This window comes from Pagrus major, chromosome 23 (assembly GCF_040436345.1).
Source record: "Pagrus major chromosome 23, Pma_NU_1.0".
Taxonomy (NCBI): Eukaryota; Metazoa; Chordata; class Actinopteri; order Spariformes; family Sparidae; genus Pagrus; species Pagrus major.
Window position 1 is genome coordinate 5,915,247 of NC_133237.1, and position 18,274 is coordinate 5,933,520.

Below are 18,274 nucleotides of genomic sequence, written 5' to 3' on the forward strand. Positions count from 1 at the left end.
CTGTCCATGTCTCTGTTGCTGTAGACATACAGACGTTTCAGAGAGCCTCTTTCTATGACAATGTGTCTGGGCTCCATGAAGCTCCAGGTGAATCATAGTAACACTTAACCTTCGTGTACCACTGGCTTCTCCTCATCCTCTGCACTGGAGGGATCATTGGTTCCCTGTCCTGTCCTGTGATGGCTGCACTGTGCGCCCCTGTAAAAGCTCCCCTCTGGCTTTGCATGGCTGTAATCCAGTTGTAAAACCTCTGATACTAAAACATTTCATTCTGCCATGAATGCTGGAGGCATATTTACCTTCAGACTTACTGCCACAATAATTATTCCAACATCTATTGGTTAAAAGATAAGCCAGGTAAGGCATTTCTTTTGTAATTGTGCAAAAAATAAAGCGTTGTGTACAAAGTTAATTCACTCAACAGAAAACAGGTTAATACAATTATTATCAAAAGGCTGAAAATGTGAGACAGGAAATATTATGATTAAACATTTGCCCGGTTAGATGGAGGAATTTTAAGACTGCTTTGTACTTTTTTGTCAACTAAAAGGGGTACAATAAGGAAATGTGCTTAGAGAAAGTGTTGCTTCATCTAAAAAGGGCACATTCTGGAGAGATTTGGTCGATGCAAAGCTACACTGATTAGCAGTCCACTGACACAGTTACATAAAGAAAAATATCTCAGTGACAATACAATGAGTTTTGCATTCAACAGATTTAAACCAGTGCATGTGTTTCGGGCTAAGATGGAAAGAAATAGCAGTGCCCAGATTCATTTTGAGGAATAAGTGGATCCAGAATTGCATTTAAGTTTCTGTTTCAGGAACCTGCATGCCAGACATCTGATCCAACTCTGTGTCATTAATCTTTTTTATTAAAAGACAGCTGGGCTGAGAGATGTTTGTGTTGCTGAACTGTCATGCAGTTGTAGGAAAATCTGAATGGGGTCATGTCCTTGATTTGAGTACAGGTTCACTTATAAACAGGTGGAGTTAACTCACCTAGATACACTGCAATGGGCAGCAAAGACGGGGACGAGGAAGACTGCAAGCTAGTAAACATGGATGTGAATAATGCAGGATTTAAAATACTGAATAGATCTTTAATGCATTTAAAATATTTTTTAGAACTCAAGGATATACACAATGTGTTTTAGTGAGTAACTGAATGTAAACATAACTTTTGTATATATGTTAACAAGGCATAGGGCTCCTTTAGGTTTATTTCTCTTTGCTTTTATTGGATAGTTGACAGAAGAGTGGCAGGACAAATTAACACTAAGGGATGATGTGACAAAGGTCTGCTGGACTGTGAAGATGCTCCTGAAGCAGGAAGTTTAATTTAAATGCATATTTGTACCTAACAAGAATGAGATAAATCAAATAAATAATTTATGCAAATTGCTTATTTTAATTATATAAAACGACCTGATAACCTCCCTCTTTTAGTAATATCCTCAGGAAGATCCTGCTTTAAAATCATTTTTGAATGAAGGATTGTTCATGAGTAGGTTGGCAGAGGGAAACCAGCTCTGCGTGTTTTCTTGCCTGTAATATCAAACCAGCTGATGGTCTCTGGTCACAGCCGGTGTGACATCATGTCTGTCTTCATGCTTTTTCAAAAAATTAGAAAAGAGTAAATCCTGCTCAGTTGAACCTTTATTGGTAACAGATAAATTGGATTCAAACACCAAGAAAAGGTTAAAAGTCATTTTGCTGGCTTTTCTCTTTTCTACATTCATGTCAAAAGCACTTTTCTTTGGAGAGCTCTACATTTATCAGTAAATTAGTTACCTTTCCTTGCATTAATACAGTCATCTTTCTCTTTGTCTTCATCTCATTCTTCATCACCAGTCGACCGAATTGTGGGTCTGGATCAGGTTGCGGGCATGAACGAGACAGCATTTGGTGCCGCCTACAAGACCAAGAAGGGCATGTTCCGCACTGTGGGACAGCTGTACAAGGAGCAGTTATCTAAGCTTATGGCCACACTGAGGAACACTAATCCCAACTTTGTCCGCTGCATCATCCCCAACCACGAGAAGAGGGTGAGTTTTAAAATGGTCACACCTACCCTTGGTACACGCTGGTCTGAGATCTGCTCCACTAAATCTGTTGACCTAACGAAGTAGAGTTTTGGTTTCAAATATACCATCTAGTTGACAGTATATATCTATCACTTTACAGAAATATATCCTGGGGTTAGGTTTGGATGAGATCCACTTGTACTGTATGTAGTGACCACAAATGAGCGAGAATCACTGATATGTTAAAAAGGGCAGATACGTTCCATTTTTGGTCACAGGTCTTAATTATATCTAAATTAAAATTCAGCCTATTCAGGTTCAAGTTCATTTATTTATGCAGGACCTTTACCCATACACCAAAATTCAAAAGTCCTCTTCATCATCTATTTTTTTCTTCTCCCTCCTCCCCTAGGCTGGTAAACTAGACCCCCACCTGGTTCTGGATCAGCTGAGGTGTAATGGTGTGCTGGAGGGGATCCGTATCTGCAGACAGGGCTTCCCCAACCGCATCGTCTTCCAGGAGTTCAGACAGAGGTAACTGAAACTAGTATGGTATAAAACAACATGAATTTTATGAAATAAAAGCACATTATTGCCATAAGTAGATAAACATAGTTGTCAGAAGTAGATACATATTTCAGAGATGATGTATAAAAGTTTTTAAATAAGTCAGAAATCCCCCCGTTACACTTGTTACACTACATCTGTTTCTTATATTTGAGCTGCAATTTAACAGTCATGTCATTATGACTCTGTCTTTATAATGCACTTCTCTCTCGGCTCCTTGTCCAGGTATGAGATCCTCACTCCTAACGCCATCCCCAAGGGCTTCATGGATGGCAAGCAGGCCTGTGAGAGAATGGTAAGGACAAATGAGATGATCTCAACTGCTGCCTCAGAGTTTAATGATAAGACAGTGGCATGAAATTATCAAAATGTTATCAACAACAGTCTAAATAAGGTATTAAAAAGCTGTTTTCCCTCCCTTTCTCTCCCTTTTCCGCTTCAATGTGTCTCCCTGTCTTTGGTAGATTCAAGCCCTGGAGTTGGATGGCAACCTGTTCCGAATCGGCCAGAGTAAGATCTTCTTCAGGGCAGGAGTCCTGGCCCATTTGGAGGAAGAGAGGGATCTGAAGATCACTGACATTATCATTTACTTCCAGGCCGTCTGTCGGGGATATCTGGCACGCAAGTAAGGGTTTCTCTCCTGCTGCTGTCTGTCTGCATTTGAGATCCACTCAACCCTAAACTGAAATTGAGTCATTTGTACGTATTTGATCACAAAAAAGTAGAGATTGCTGTTGTTCCACTCAGTCTTTTGATCTCTTCTTCTCACTGTAATGCATCAGGGCCTTTGCTAAGAAGCAGCAGCAGCTCAGTGCTCTGAAGGTTCTCCAGAGGAACTGCGCTGCCTACTTGAAGCTGCGTCACTGGCAGTGGTGGCGACTCTTCACCAAGGTGTGTGCTTGCTTGTATGCCATCAAGGGTGTTTGTGCAACAGACCCTGTGTGTCTGCCTCTAGAGATCACTAATCTCTAGAGGCATCAGTAGAGATAATCTTCCATCTGTACCTGCAGGTGAAGCCCCTGCTGCAGGTGACCAGGCAGGAGGAGGAGATGCAGGCAAAAGATGAGGAGCTGGTCAAGGTGAAGGAAAAGCAGACCAAGGTGGAGGGAGAGCTGGTGGAGATGGAGAGGAAACACCAGCAGGTCAGCAATACTCTGAACTCTAAACACATTAATAGATTTTTAGGATGCGTAATTTAAGGTTTTAATGTTATGTATGTGTAGTTAATGGAGGAGAAGAACATCCTAGCAGAGCAGCTCCAAGCCGAGACAGAGCTGTTTGCAGAGGCTGAGGAGATGAGAGCTCGCCTGGCTTCCAAAAAGCAAGAGCTGGAGGAGATCCTTCACGACCTGGAGTCCAGGCTGGAGGAGGAAGAAGAGAGGACCCAAGGCATGCAGAACGAGAAGAAGAAGATGCAGTCCCACATCCAGGTGTGTCCTCCGAAATATTTCCAAGTTTAATTACTTAAATTCCAAAAACATGTAAATTATGTTTGCCTGTATGATTAAATGCGTGTGTGCCTAGGACCTGGAAGAACAGTTGGATGAAGAGGAGGCTGGCAGACAGAAGCTGCAGCTGGAGAAAGTGACAGCTGAGGCCAAAATGAAAAAATTTGAAGAAGACATTTTGCTGCTAGAGGACCAGAACTCCAAGTTTCTAAAGGTGAGAGTGAGAAGAAGGCTCTGAAGGTCTGCATTCAAGCTAAGGGTTAAGGATGGACAGAGGTAATGACATGTGAAAGAGTCTTTAAGAAGCTTTTCTCCTTTACTGCACGAAGTAATAATATACAGCCAAAAGTTTGAGATCATTCAAATATGTAGATGCTGGGTTGAGACACTAGCTATGCGCTTACCTGTGTGTATCTCTTTCCTTTAGGAAAAGAAGCTGATGGACGACCGAATCAATGAGATGACCTCGATGTTAGCTGAAGAGGAAGAAAAGGCCAAGAACCTGAGCAAGGTCAAGAACAAGCAGGAGATGATGATGGTCGACCTGGAGGGTAAATGACTACAGAATACACAGAATAATAAAGTGGACAATTGCTCTGTAGAATTGTTTGAATCAGTCTTCGATGAAAAGACGATTCTTACTTTTGTTATACTATTGTAACCTCTTTCAATTTAGAGAGACTGAAGAAGGAGGAGAAGACCCGTCAGGAGCTGGAGAAGGCAAAGAGGAAGCTGGACGGGGAGACGTCTGACCTCCAGGATCAGATAGGCGAGCTCCAGACCCAGATAGAGGAGATGAAAAGTCAGATTGTCAAGAAGGAAGATGAGCAGCAGATGATGCAGGCGAGGTAGGAGAAACTGGGACCACCACACAGAAGAGTGGTAACACCACAGCTCAGTGCCGGTTAAACCAGATCACCAACAACTTACTCCCACATAACTTTGAATGAGCTAAATATGGATGTTTGAGCTTTGACATCGAGCCAGTGAGGTTCTGCTTCATGATGTGAGTCAGTCTGAGCTAAGTGTTACATAGCTGTACAGAACGGTCATCCTACTAAACACTGTATGATACACTCACACCTGCCATTTTATTGAACTGATCACACTCCAGACAAGTTGGACAGCAGTGATCTTATCATCTCGTAAAAAAAAAAGAAACAAAAATAGCCTCTGAGCTTTCACTGATTGTTGTGCTTCCCTCTGACATGCTGCCTGTATCTACTCACTGATTCTCACTGCATTGGAATGTGTTTGCGCTGACCGTATCATTGGTGTGCATGTTATTAGTGTGGTATTAATCGGTCTTTACAGCACACAGCTCCTTTAAGAGTGTCTGTCAGAGGAAAACAGGAGGCATCAGCTGCTCTATGAAAGAGTGACTCTGCTGCCACCCAGAGTTCAGTCAGGAACATTAAATGTGTGCTTTATTTTTTTTTAAGTAACACACAAAAAATAGAATAATTCCGAACTACAAAATGCCATAATAAACCATAATCAATTAGGTATTTCCAGTGGTGGAATGTAACTCAATACTGTGAATCCAGTACCATATTTAAACACAATCTTGAGGTACATGTACTTTACTCCACTACATTTGTTTATAGCTTTAGTTACTACGTACTTAACAGATTTTTTTCTTGAAATATAAATAAACAAATAAATATTGATATTGTATTAATTTTAGGCCACCCAGCAGAATATAAAATAATCAAAATTGGCTCCACCTTTAACAGCTGCATCATTAAAGTGACACATTAATGCATCAGTAATAATCAGTTATTATAATCTAGTAAAATAATAATATATAATATAATCTGAAATGATTATGCATAAATGTATGATAGCTACATTTACCTTTGGTATATTATTAAGTATATTTTGACTGTATTACTTTGGAACTTTTACTGTAGCAGTATTTTGAATGCAGGACTTGTAACATATTATTTTTACACGGTAGTATTGCTCTTTTCACTTAATTACTTACCACTGGGTTTTTCTAACATATGTTAAATGAATGAATAGCTAAGTCAAATAATTGTTCAAGCACTAACAAAATAACTCAGGTACTTATTTCAGTGTATAAGTAATTTATTTTTTTCCATTATCGTACCATCACAGTCACAGTATTGTGTTCACTTTTCACCTGAGATTTTATTAATTAATTGTTCTCAATGACAGGGGTGAAGACGAGGTTAGCCAGAAGAACAATGCTCTGAAACAGGTGAGGGAGCTGCAGGCCCAGATGTCAGAGCTGCAGGAGGACCTTGAGTCAGAGAAACTGGCCAGGAACAAGGCTGAGAAACTAAAGAGGGACTTGAGTGAAGAGCTGGAGGCCCTGAAGACAGAACTGGAGGACACCCTTGATACAACCGCTGCCCAGCAGGAACTTAGGTACTGTACTCTGCATTTTAGAGTTATATTATAGATAGGAGGGCATTTATTTGAAAATATTCTTTTTGTCAACTCTGTAGGACCAAGCGTGAACAGGAGGTTGCAGAGCTTAAGAAGACCATTGATGAGGAGACTAAAAACCACGAATCTCAGATCCAGGACATGAGACAGAGGCATGGCACTGCTTTGGAAGAGCTTTCTGAACAGCTGGAGCAGGCCAAAAGGGTAACACACCGCTTCACAATCTAACATCACAAGATTATCAAATCCAACAAAAAGCGTCATCATTTCATCGCCTGACCACACTCATTTTTGTTGATTATGTCTAGTTTAAGGCAAACCTGGAGAAGACCAAGCAGAGCCAGGAGAGTGCCAACAAGGAGCTGGCCAGCGAGGTGAAGGCCCTGCAGCAGGCGAAGACTGAGTCTGAACACAAGAGGAAGAAACTGGAGGCTCAGCTGCAGGAGTTCATGGCCAGAGTCACTGAGGGAGACAGGGCCAAGTCAGAACTGTCCGACCGCACACACAAACTGCAGGTAAACATATGATTCGATACAATGGAGAAGCAGTCCAATTTTTTGTTTTTGTGATAAATATATTCAGAACTAGCTTGGTGTAGATTAGTTGTTGTTTTTCCCCAAAATAGTGATATCATTCCTGGATTTTGAAGTTGAAACTCGCAACTATAATGGAAAATAAAATACTTACCAATAAAGAAAAAATAGTTAATGATTAACTGCAGCCTTCATGTACGAAAATTCGGGAGACACTAAAATGCATCATGCTTTTATGAAAACCACATGCAAAAATTGACTTGGTACAGTTGCAGGTGTGAAAAGAACCACATCTCATTGTTGCTGTTGCATCAGATCAAATTAAAAATAGTTTGTTAATTTAACCATCTGTGTGAATGTGTTTGACAAATACATTTTCTTTGCATTGATAACTTGGTGTAACTCTGGTATATCTCTATGCAGACTGAGTTGGACAACGTGTCAGCCATACTGGAAGATGCAGAGAGGAAGGGTATCAAGATGACCAAAGATGTCACTGGACTGGAAAGTCAGCTACAAGACACACAGGTCGTTATTGTACCTTTGAGCATTAATCATCAACCCACATTTAATGTATCCTTTCTGTTAAACTAACTGGACAAATATTCATTGTCATGTAGGAGCTGCTCCAGGAGGAGACACGTCAGAAACTAAACCTCAGCAGTCGTATACGCCAGCTGGAGGAGGAGAAGAACACTCTGCAGGAGCAGCAGGAGGAGGACGAGGAGGCGCGCAAGAATCTGGAGAAACAGACATTGACCCTGCAGGCTCAGGTAGAACAGGTGGTCTCTGGTGTAGAAAAACAATGTTTAGATACTATTTTTCTTGACTTTTATTCAGATTTATGCTTTTTTGTTGTTGTTCGTAGCTGTCAGACAGCAAGAAGAAGCTGGAGGATGATGTTGGAACAATAGATGGCTTGGAAGAGGTGAAGAAGAAGCTTCAGAAGGACCTGGAGCTGACCAGCCAGCGTCTGGAAGAGAAGACCATCGGCTTTGAAAAGATGGAGAAGACAAAGACCCGTCTGCAGCAGGAGCTGGATGATATAACTGTAGACTTGGATCACCAGAGGCAGATCGTCTCCAATCTGGAGAAGAAGCAGAAGAAGTTTGACCAGGTGAGGTCGCACTTTACCAGGAATATTCTGCTGGTTTTCAGACACTGGAAAACAAGTTTGGATAGAATGAGTTTACAAGTTTGTCAAATATTTATTTATAAATAGTCCAACTTAATGATCAAGTTTCACAGTTTAGCTAGATCTCAGAATTTTTTACAAATAAAATTTTCAGAAGATCCTGATCCATAATGTGATGCCTTCCTCCTGTGTAGATGCTGGCTGAGGAGAAGAGCATCTCGGCTCGTTATGCTGAGGAGCGTGACCGTGCCGAAGCTGAGGCCAGGGAGAAGGAGACCAAAGCTCTGTCCATGACCAGAGCTCTGGATGAGGCGCTGGAGGCCAAAGAGGAGCTAGAGAGGATTAACAAGCAGCTTCGTGCTGAAATGGAAGATCTGATGAGCTCTAAGGACGACGTGGGCAAGAATGTGAGTGCTAAGATCGATAAAGCACAAATTATTTTCTGTGACAGTTCAGGAGTAGTCTCACCAATCATCCTCTGTTTATCTCCTCCCTGTCAGGTCCACGAGCTGGAGAAGTCTAAGCGTACTCTGGAACAGCAGCTGGAGGAGATGAAGACTCAGCTGGAGGAGCTGGAGGACGAGCTGCAGGCCACAGAGGACGCCAAGCTGCGTCTGGAGGTCAACATGCAGGCCATGAAGGCCCAGTATGAGAGAGACCTTCAGGGCCGGGACGACCAGAACGATGAAAAGAAGAGAGCACTGGTCAAGCAGGTGCAGAATAACACATAACATTACATCACACACTGTTAAACCAACAATTTATTCCCACAAAATAAACAACTTGTCTGGCTTCCCATCAGGTGCGAGAGATGGAGGCAGAGTTGGAGGATGAGAGGAAGCAGAGAGCTTTGGCTGTAGCTGCCAAAAAGAAGCTGGAGATGGATTTGAAGGATATAGAGGGTCACATAGAGGGAGCCAACAAGTCTCGAGACGAGGCCATCAAGCAGCTGCGCAAGTTACAGGTACGGATACAATACTTGTGTTTGAATTAGTTACACTTACTACAGTGAGCGGCCTTTCTGAGCAATATGTTTTCTCCTTCAGGCCCAAATGAAGGACTACCAGCGGGAGTTGGAAGACGCCCGATCTTCTAGAGATGACATTTTTGCCATATCCAAGGAGAATGAGAAGAAACTGAAGAGTCTGGAGGCTGAGATTGTGCAGCTTCATGAGGTACAGGACGTCTGTTGTGTTGCATGGTTACAGTGTGCACAGATTGGGTTGGAGGGTGTTCATTTTTGTGGTTTTTAGATTTATGTATCAACTGTAGTATCGTAAAAAGCACTGAGTGGTGCCTCTCAATATTAGAAGTGCTGATGACTAGCTTTTCATCTTTCTGCAGGACCTGGCAGCCTCTGAGAGGGGCCGGCGCCATGCTGAACAGGAACGGGATGAGCTGCAAGATGAAATCTCAAACAGCACTTCTGGAAAGTGAGTTAGTCTCACACGCTTGACCACACATCTGTCGAGAAATGCCTCTTCTTGTTTATACTGTCTTTTAACATGGGAGGGAGCAGCAAACAAATTTACTATTATATCAGAACACATCTTTTGTACTTAACTCTTTTTGTACTCTTTCTGCAGCAAACCATAGCTATTTTATTCTGCTTTGTTAAACATATTGTATATCCATTTTTGGGATCCTTGAAATGAAGCAGGTAAAGAAAGTGAATAAAAAACATAATAATAACAAGAAAAAACATCAGATAAAGCAGAAAATGGGGAAATGATAAATAGGCCTACATTAGTCAAAGAGTGCCCTCAAGCTTTGTTTCATGTTGTGAAATAGCTAATCTTTTCTAGGCTATGAGTCATCCCATGAAGTCTATACATCATTTTGCTTTAATAGGCAAATATTGATTAAAGAACGTTCACGTCCTGAGGTCAACAAGCCCTCATGATAAACATTTTTAAGACATGTTTTGGGGTTAAAAGGAACCTTCTTCCAAAGGAAATTTAAGAGATTGTGTTTGTTTGGTCTTTGTCAACACATAGACGCAATGAATGTCGTCACAATTTTAACTGTTTCCCTTGTGTCAGGTCTGCTCTGATGGATGAGAAGAGGAGGCTGGAGGCTCGCATCGCTCAGCTGGAGGAGGAGCTGGAGGAGGAGCAGGGCAACATGGAGCTGCTTAACGACCGCTTCAGAAAGACAACTATGCAGGTGTGGTGTGATATTTGAATAGTACTGTGAGGTGGTTCATCATAGAGCTTTATTCATCCCTATTTCCACTTGACTAAGAATTCTTAGTTAGCCCGTGCAAAATGATAAATTACGACTTATTAGCAGACACGCACAACGCAAATCTTCACTCCACCTCTGTCTGTTACCTCCTCCCCTCCGTCTGTCCATCAGGTGGACACTCTGACTACAGAGTTGAGTGCAGAGCGCAGCACAGGCCAGAAAAGCGAAAACGCTCGGCAGCAACTGGAGCGTCAAAACAAGGAGCTGCGGGCCAAGCTGGGCGAGCTGGAGGGTTCTGTGAAGAGCAGGTTCAAGGCCTCCATCACTGCCCTGGAGGCCAAGATAGCACAGCTGGAGGAACAGCTGGAGCAGGAGGCCAAGTGAGAATTCAATACACTGTTCTCCTCGCATTAACTAATGAACATTTGTATCAAAAACTATAAACCGTGCTAAAATCTGAGATCAAGGTTGAGTTTTAGACGATTAAATCCTGCTTTGTTTGTTTAACCTTCACTGATGTCTGTTAAAGGGAGCGAGCAACAGCCAACAAGATTACGAGAAGGACCGAGAAGAAGCTGAAAGAAATCTGCATGCAAGTGGAGGATGAGCGTCGCCATGCTGACCAGTTTAAAGAACAAGTATGTCTGACACTGTTGACATTAACACTCACCCCACCAAACTTTTTGGCCCCACATTGGTTTTAAAAGAGATCAATCAAGTGTTTTCAGCTTTATGAACAACTCCATGGTCCTTGCTATTCCCATCTCATTCTCTAATTACATGTTTGGCTGTTTAAGCTCCAATCGTAGGTGTCCACCATTATATCTTACACAGTCCTCCTCCACCATTCTACAATTCACATCAGAGACACATCAACACATTTTGTATTTCTTTGTTATGTATTGATTTGTCTTTCTGTGTGTGTGTGCAGGTGGAGAAGGCTAACTCTCGTATGAAGCAGCTGAAGCGTCAGCTGGAGGAGGCTGAGGAGGAGGCCACGAGGGCCAACGCCTCACGCAGGAAACTGCAGAGGGAGCTGGATGACGCCACCGAGGCCAGCGAGGGTCTGAGCCGCGAGGTTCACACACTGAAGAACCGCCTCAGGTACGACGCAGTACGCGAAAGCATCTACAATCTGACATTCACAATTTATCATTTTATTTGATATTTATCGTAAATTTCTATTTTAGCCTAAAAGCACTATAGATATCAGTCATCCTTAACGCTGGCATTGTGGAGAGCATTAAATTGGCATGATTATTTTTTTTCTTCTACACAATGTGTCACTTACAACAACTAATAGTCAAATCCTAAATCAGGAATATCTGAAAGTATTTTTACTAAAATCTTACGTACTAAGAGAGTTTGGAATATCAGATTCTAGTATTTGCTTCAAGAACGCAGATGAGTGCCTCTTTCCTGTTATTCAGAAATGTGTTTAATATAATAAACATCTGGGTTCATTAAAGTTTTAAAACACCGGCTCGTATTCATGAAACCTGTGGGAATGAGTTCAGTCTCAAGTGCTGTAAGAGACATAAAAATCCTCTCCACGTCTGATTTAAGAAATGTACACAAATCGTTTGAGTGAACTGTGATTTAACTGGAGACAAGAAAGAGCCACATCAGTCCTTTATTCAGTCTACATTATTTACATGTAATGTGCTCTGAATTTACCAGGAATATTCTGCTGGTTTTCACAGACACTGGAAAACAAGTTTGGATAGAATGAGTTTACAAGTTTGTCAAATATTTATTTATAAATAGTCCAACTTAAAATGAAAATGATATGTTGACTCACAGCTTATTAGTTACCTGACATTACCAAGGCTTTCTGCCCACATGAAACACATAGTGGTCAAACAGCAAGTACTACTGTTGACTCCATAAAGTGTCTATTAAATGAGACTTTACTGGGTAATGAAGTAATATTTTGGGGGGGATTACTCGTTATAAATACAGATTATGTCATATAACAGTAAGGTGAAAAAATATCTTCATGCTTTGTCACAGAATAATAATGGTGGCAAGCTTTGATATTGTGAATTTCCCAAGTTTTTGAAGTGCAAATCAAAGATTTAGCTCCTTAAAATGAGCAGATGTCAGCCCAATCTTTTGCTTTTAAGATTAATAAACACCTTTGAAGATATGTTGGCTTGATCAATGACCTTTTGCCTTTGTCTCTGATCAAATACCTCTACTCCTCTTCCTCCTGCAGGCGTGGCGGCCCCATCAGCTTCTCCTCCAGCCGCTCAGGCAGACGTCAGCTTCAGGTGTCGGAGGGAACTTCTCTGGACCTCCTGTCCGATGATGAGCTGGAGAACAAGATCACAGACAACAATGCCAATGAGACACCAGCGCCTCAGCCGGAGTAGAAGAGAAGAAGCCTTAACTTTTTGCTCACAGCCACAACAAGAAATACTTAGACCCTCCCAGCTTGAATAGGGACCCTCTTCTTCCCTCTAGCTCATGTCTGGATAGATCTGTTCTCTCCAAACACACACGCAGCATGATCTGAAGCCCAGTATATTCTTGACCTTACTTCTGAACCCTAAACCTTAGCACACACCAGCAGTTGGAACCCCAACGCTCTCTTTCCCCCTTACTTAAGGTTGTAAGAAGCACTACTCTGCCTTACCCCTCCTTGTCAAGCTGCAGGGCTGTTTAATTGCAACTTCCATCATCAATGAGCATAAAAGACTTCAGTAACATGAACAGCAGATGAGCTGTATCGCAGATAGGAGTGCTTTTCTTTAAAAACGCACATAAATTGCACATGTTGTCAACTAAAAAGCCCCTTAATCCAGTCATGCACACAGTAGAAAAACCTTCTGATTGAGTTCTGATCACAATCCAGTGAGAGCACATGTCTGTGGATGATCATTATCCTCCGTTGGACCAGTATTTAGCTGTTTAAAATGCTTCCAAATGCTAAAGTAATAGCATTGCAATATTTGAAAGGAGCAGATCAAGATGAGAGAAAAAGACCCTCTGACTATATTTTTTCATCAGTCTACAGTATACAGTTTGTCCATCATATGACTCAGTTTAGTTATATAAGTAGAACTGTAACTAAATAGTATTTTTCCAATCCTATGCGAGGATTGTTTGCTTGCATATGAATATAGAAATGTGACTGTAAGCTGCCTTGTTGCCTCAGTGCTACAACACGTTGCTTTTTTGACAGTATTGGTTTGACAGTAGGTCAGTGTTGACTTGTAATTATACAGTGCAAGTGCTGAAAACAGCAATCACACGCATGTCCTCTGGCTTTCTTCTTCTTCTTCTTCTTCTTCTTCTTCTTCTTCTTCTTCTTCCGTGCCTTTTCTCGCTCCCTAAACTCCAAACCCATTTATGCCACATATACTGTTCATATATTGAACCATGCCTATTTTCATGAAGGTATTTTCATAAAATATTCATAAATTTGCATATGTCATAAGATCTTAGTGGGAAACTGATTTTCTTTGATTTGTATGTTCTGCTACAGCTTCTCTGTTACCGCGATTGATATGTCAGACCGTGCGGGATTCTTTGTAGATGGGTGCTATGACTTTTCTTATGGATAACTTTTATACTTTTTGAGTTATTAAGATTTAAAACAATCCAATAGACATCGACTGTATTTATATCTCTGCTATTGTACACAGTGCAATCTCCATTCATATCTCAAAATGCTCAGTGTTGCACATCGATCAACTGTACCAACGCTCATTATCATGACATGTACAGTTTATGAGCTATTAGGAGCTATATAATACATTAAAGTCTATGGAGCCCAATCCACTCACATTGTTTTCATAAGTCACCTGTTTACAGTCAGAATTCAGTGTTCGGGATATCACAGTGGTCAATTAGTCCATGATGATGTCATTTAGATTTGATGAGTTATTGGTCGTCACATTTATAATGTCATCCATTTTCAGCTCTGGCAGGAAGATAATTCCAATCAGGATGACAGCAATCACACACATTTTCTTTTCAAACATTGGGCATTTTGACAAAAACTGGGCACTGAAGGCTTTGTGGTGTGCCTCTGGGATGAGTCTACAAGCCACCAGGACCTCCAAGCATCAGGAAAAGGTTTGGCAAGAAATGTGTCTTTAAATCCCAGGTTGCTCATTCCCCTCCGCCTCTTCCTCTGCGCCTCCTGATGTCACCCTGATTAGAAGCAGATCGACTGGATTTGATTCGATCAAATATGTATGCCACAGTGCTTCGAAGGAGTGTTGACCGTTGGTGCTGTGTGTTTCTGTGTTTATACACGTTTTTGTTACCTATTGGGGACCTTTGCATAAATACTGACCATGTCAGGACCAGTAGCTTCATGGGGACCAAAGATTGGTCTTAATGTGGCAAAACATTTATGAAGTCCTGGTTAATGTTAGGGGAATCGTGTGAATTGAGGTTAGTTAAAGGTCAGGGTTAGGCTGTATACAATGAATGGAGGTCAATATAAAGTCCTAACAAGGATAGCTGTGTAAACCTGTGTGTGTGAGAGAGAGCGAGAGAGAGAGAGAGAGGGAGGGAGAGATATTCAGTTAAAGGCAAACTAAAACAGACAAGTCCAATAAATTAAATACCAGTGGTGTAAAGTAACCAATATGGTTTTAGAAGTACTGCACTTCTATCCATTTTATACTACTTTGTACATCATTTCAGACGGAAGTGTTGTAGTTTTTGTTCCACTACATTTATGTGCCTGCTGTAATCACAAGTTAATCTTAAAATTAAAATTAGAACTGGAATAGACTTAATTGTATTAATTAACATTTGAAAAATACAATTAGTTGTTCAAGATTAAAGGGGCACTATGTAGTTTTGGAGAACTCAAAATTGTAGTATTCAAAAATTACTATTATTATTATATATTTTTATATACATTAAAGAGGTCTTATTATGCTAATTTTCAGGTTCATCATTTTATTTGGGTGTCCTAGTAGAATAGGTTTACATACTTTAATTTTCAAAAAACATTGTTTTTCTCATATGGTGCTCTGTTGCAGCACCCCTTACACACTGTGTCTTGAACATGCCATTTTAGCTATGGAGTGAGACATCTTGCCTCCGTTCAATCTCTGATGAGAGCTGCACATGCGCATCACTTAACACGCCGAGCAAGGTAGTGTGATACAAAATAACAGAAGTCCCTTTGGCGTAGACTTTGGGCTTTTTCACTTTGCAGACCCTTTACATTAAAAAAAAATGCTACATAACATAACAAAGGAAAGGAGAAAACCCCAAAGAGCATAATATGACCTCTTTAAAAAAAATCAGTCAATGAAGATCTTTATTTCTGTAATTAAAATTTCTTCCCCAAAAATACAAAGTGGCCCTTTGTACAAGTGATTCCCAATCTTTTGGGCTTGTGACAGCTTAATAAAGCCGCTTTGATTGGGGCCCCTTGTCACATTTCAGATGTGAGTAATTTTCACCAAAGAGACATATTCTCTGGAGTGTGTACATTATCGATGCGTCAGTGTTAAAAAATCAAATAATGTAACATTATAATACATCTGTTGCAGGAGCATTTTTCTGCTAATTAAGCACTTTTACTTTATATTCTCTTCTCAGTTACACTTAGCAAATAAAACTTGTGTACTTTCACTCAAGTAAGGTTTTAAATGCAGGACTTTTACTCGGAATACAGTATTTATATAATGACACTTTTGATATTTCATCATTGATGCACACAAACAATCAATCTCAATCACTGTAATCTCCAGCGCTGGATCAAAACGGTGTGACTGTTTGTTGGGTTAAAACCAACAGCGAGGTGAGAGCGTTCACTCTGTCAGAGAGGAGATAAGGTGCCTGTAATGCGCCGAGTTGTGGAAATAACTTCTGTAATCCTTCGTCATGTGACTCATAGTAATAATCACTTGATAATGAAGAGAGACGTCTGTCGTGGTGAGACAGAGGCAGAGGAGGAGAGCTGGTCAGACAACAGAACCTCACTCACACAAACACCTCAGCATCAACAGGTAAGTGTCACTGCAGCTTTGTTAGTGGGTTGGAAACGTGACGTCAGAGTGTGTTTTCGGTGTTAAGCTTGTGGGGTTTTAATTGTTTTATTCACTTTACTGGAAAGGAATTAACATAATTCTATAAGCTGTGCCACAGATTGGTTGTGATGCCTTGAAATATAGAATATTATGAACATTTAGTGGCACTTCTCTCCGTCAAACACAACTTTTATAAACTGCTGCTGTCACAAGCCTGCTATCAATAGGCAGGAGGTGGTGCTTCACAGCAAATCATTTGTTATTATCAACTGTCAGTTCGTTTTAGAGACAAAAACCAATGGATGCAGTTAATTGTACGGTTGATTTTAATGGACCTGCACAGTTGTGACCTTCAGTCATTTATTGACATCATATATTCAAATGCAAATGAGCTGGTGAATCACAGCTGGCAGAGCTGTCCTATAAAAACGGACACAAACCATCCAGTTGTCCTCGCAGGGCCCAGAGGTGATCCTGCCGAGCGGGAGAGGAGACAGGAGACAAGACAAGACGTTTTGGGGGAAATAGAGAGAGAGTTTAAAATCATATGATGTCAGTAGTTGGCGCGCAGCCTTTCATCAAACCAATGCAGCCAGGACCTTCTGTTTCGCCTGGTATCCAGAGGAGACACACACTGCCCGCCAGCGAGGTCCGACCGCTCAACACGCAAGATGCCATTAGCGTCTTTGAGATCGAGCGTGAAGGTAAGTGACCCATCTTATCATACAGTCGTATGTTGAAGCAGAAATCCGCTCTGAGGGCGGATTTGCTCTCAAGTGTTGCTAAGTGAAGAGAGCATTACGCAGATAGAGGGATGTGCGTAAAACCATTTCTGGCATCGACGGATCTAATTCTCTTTTTAGCGTTTAATGCGGCCTTTAGTCAGATGTTCTTTTTATTCACATTTTAGAGAGACAATGTTAAATCTATAAATCTATATTAAACACCCAGCTCAAAGTGTGCTGAGCATTTTTGGTGTGCGTAAAAGTAGTGCCAAACTATTTTTGCGCACGTCCATCTCACACTTTCCCTCTCTCTGTCTCTCTCAGCTTTTATCTCAGTGTCAGGTGAGTGTCCCCTCCACCTGGATGAGGTGCGTCACTTCCTCACGCTGTGTCCAGAGCTGTCCATGGGCTGGTTCGAGGAGGGCCGGCTGGTGGCTTTTATCATCGGCTCTCTGTGGGACCAGGACAGACTCACTACAGTAAGACATCTTGCACCTTTCCAACTCATCATTTACTTCCTCAAAACAAAGTTCCATGTGATCAGTAATACTGATCTCTAACCACTCCAGGACGCGCTGACTCTCCACAAGCCCCGCGGCTCCACCGTCCACATCCACGTCCTCGCTGTCCACCGCACCTTCAGGCAGCAGGGCAAAGGCCCCATCCTGATGTGGCGTTACCTGCAGTACCTCCGCTGCCTGCCCAACGTGCGCCGAGCTGTGCTGATGTGCGAGGACTTCCTCATTCCCTTCTACCGCAAGTCAGGCTTCAAGGTGCTAGGACGCTGCGCCATCACCGTGGCCAACATGACCTTCACGGAGATGTGGTACCCCATCAGCGGACACGCGTACATGAGGCGCAACAGTGAGGCGATCCGTTTCCCTCAGCATCCCCTGACCCTGCCACTGACAAAGACTGATGAGCATGTATGACTGTCTGTGAGATGAGATGCACACAGGTTGTGTTTGATTTAAAATCAGTGTCGTATCCTGTAGGACATGTTGGGGTTTTACTGTTTTGTTGGATTTCTTTCCCTCTGATCTCCTACTGAAACTCTTTAATCTATTTTGTGTGTGAAATCCTCTTAAAACAAGAATGTACTATACTGTAATGTGATGTATTATATTGTATGTAATCAAGTTTATTTTCATAGACTCTACTCTGTGTTTACCAAGTAAATTAGTGTGTTTAACTGTTCCAACAACTCTGTAGTCAGAGTTACTTTGATGGTGT

At 41.5% G+C, this 18,274-nt stretch overlaps 2 protein-coding genes across 2 annotated transcripts in view; both read left to right on the top strand.

The window, feature by feature from the left end:
• Nucleotides 1-14,093, top strand: part of LOC141019544 (myosin-10-like) — a 54,928-nt gene extending 40,835 nt beyond the window's left edge. Inside the window, exons 17-42 of the mRNA XM_073494493.1 lie at nucleotides 1,854-2,047; nucleotides 2,439-2,560; nucleotides 2,819-2,888; nucleotides 3,058-3,218; nucleotides 3,376-3,484; nucleotides 3,604-3,735; nucleotides 3,817-4,023; nucleotides 4,118-4,255; nucleotides 4,469-4,592; nucleotides 4,718-4,889; nucleotides 6,223-6,435; nucleotides 6,516-6,660; nucleotides 6,765-6,971; nucleotides 7,413-7,517; nucleotides 7,610-7,762; nucleotides 7,858-8,106; nucleotides 8,319-8,531; nucleotides 8,625-8,837; nucleotides 8,927-9,088; nucleotides 9,171-9,299; nucleotides 9,469-9,557; nucleotides 10,167-10,290; nucleotides 10,483-10,691; nucleotides 10,841-10,949; nucleotides 11,243-11,415; nucleotides 12,530-14,093. Coding sequence (XP_073350594.1) covers nucleotides 1,854-2,047; nucleotides 2,439-2,560; nucleotides 2,819-2,888; nucleotides 3,058-3,218; nucleotides 3,376-3,484; nucleotides 3,604-3,735; nucleotides 3,817-4,023; nucleotides 4,118-4,255; nucleotides 4,469-4,592; nucleotides 4,718-4,889; nucleotides 6,223-6,435; nucleotides 6,516-6,660; nucleotides 6,765-6,971; nucleotides 7,413-7,517; nucleotides 7,610-7,762; nucleotides 7,858-8,106; nucleotides 8,319-8,531; nucleotides 8,625-8,837; nucleotides 8,927-9,088; nucleotides 9,171-9,299; nucleotides 9,469-9,557; nucleotides 10,167-10,290; nucleotides 10,483-10,691; nucleotides 10,841-10,949; nucleotides 11,243-11,415; nucleotides 12,530-12,686 — 4,079 coding nt within the window. The 3' untranslated portion in view covers nucleotides 12,687-14,093. The remainder of the gene's footprint in view (nucleotides 1-1,853; nucleotides 2,048-2,438; nucleotides 2,561-2,818; nucleotides 2,889-3,057; nucleotides 3,219-3,375; nucleotides 3,485-3,603; nucleotides 3,736-3,816; nucleotides 4,024-4,117; nucleotides 4,256-4,468; nucleotides 4,593-4,717; nucleotides 4,890-6,222; nucleotides 6,436-6,515; nucleotides 6,661-6,764; nucleotides 6,972-7,412; nucleotides 7,518-7,609; nucleotides 7,763-7,857; nucleotides 8,107-8,318; nucleotides 8,532-8,624; nucleotides 8,838-8,926; nucleotides 9,089-9,170; nucleotides 9,300-9,468; nucleotides 9,558-10,166; nucleotides 10,291-10,482; nucleotides 10,692-10,840; nucleotides 10,950-11,242; nucleotides 11,416-12,529) is intronic.
• Nucleotides 14,094-16,863: 2,770 nt separating this feature from the next.
• On the top strand, nucleotides 16,864-17,973 carry LOC141019748 (serotonin N-acetyltransferase-like). Its single transcript, XM_073494747.1, has 3 exons — nucleotides 16,864-17,020; nucleotides 17,366-17,520; nucleotides 17,611-17,973. The coding sequence occupies exons 1-3, from the start codon at nucleotides 16,864-16,866 to the stop codon at nucleotides 17,971-17,973; spliced, it is 675 nt and encodes a 224-aa protein (XP_073350848.1).
• The last annotated feature ends 301 nt before the right edge of the window (nucleotides 17,974-18,274 follow it).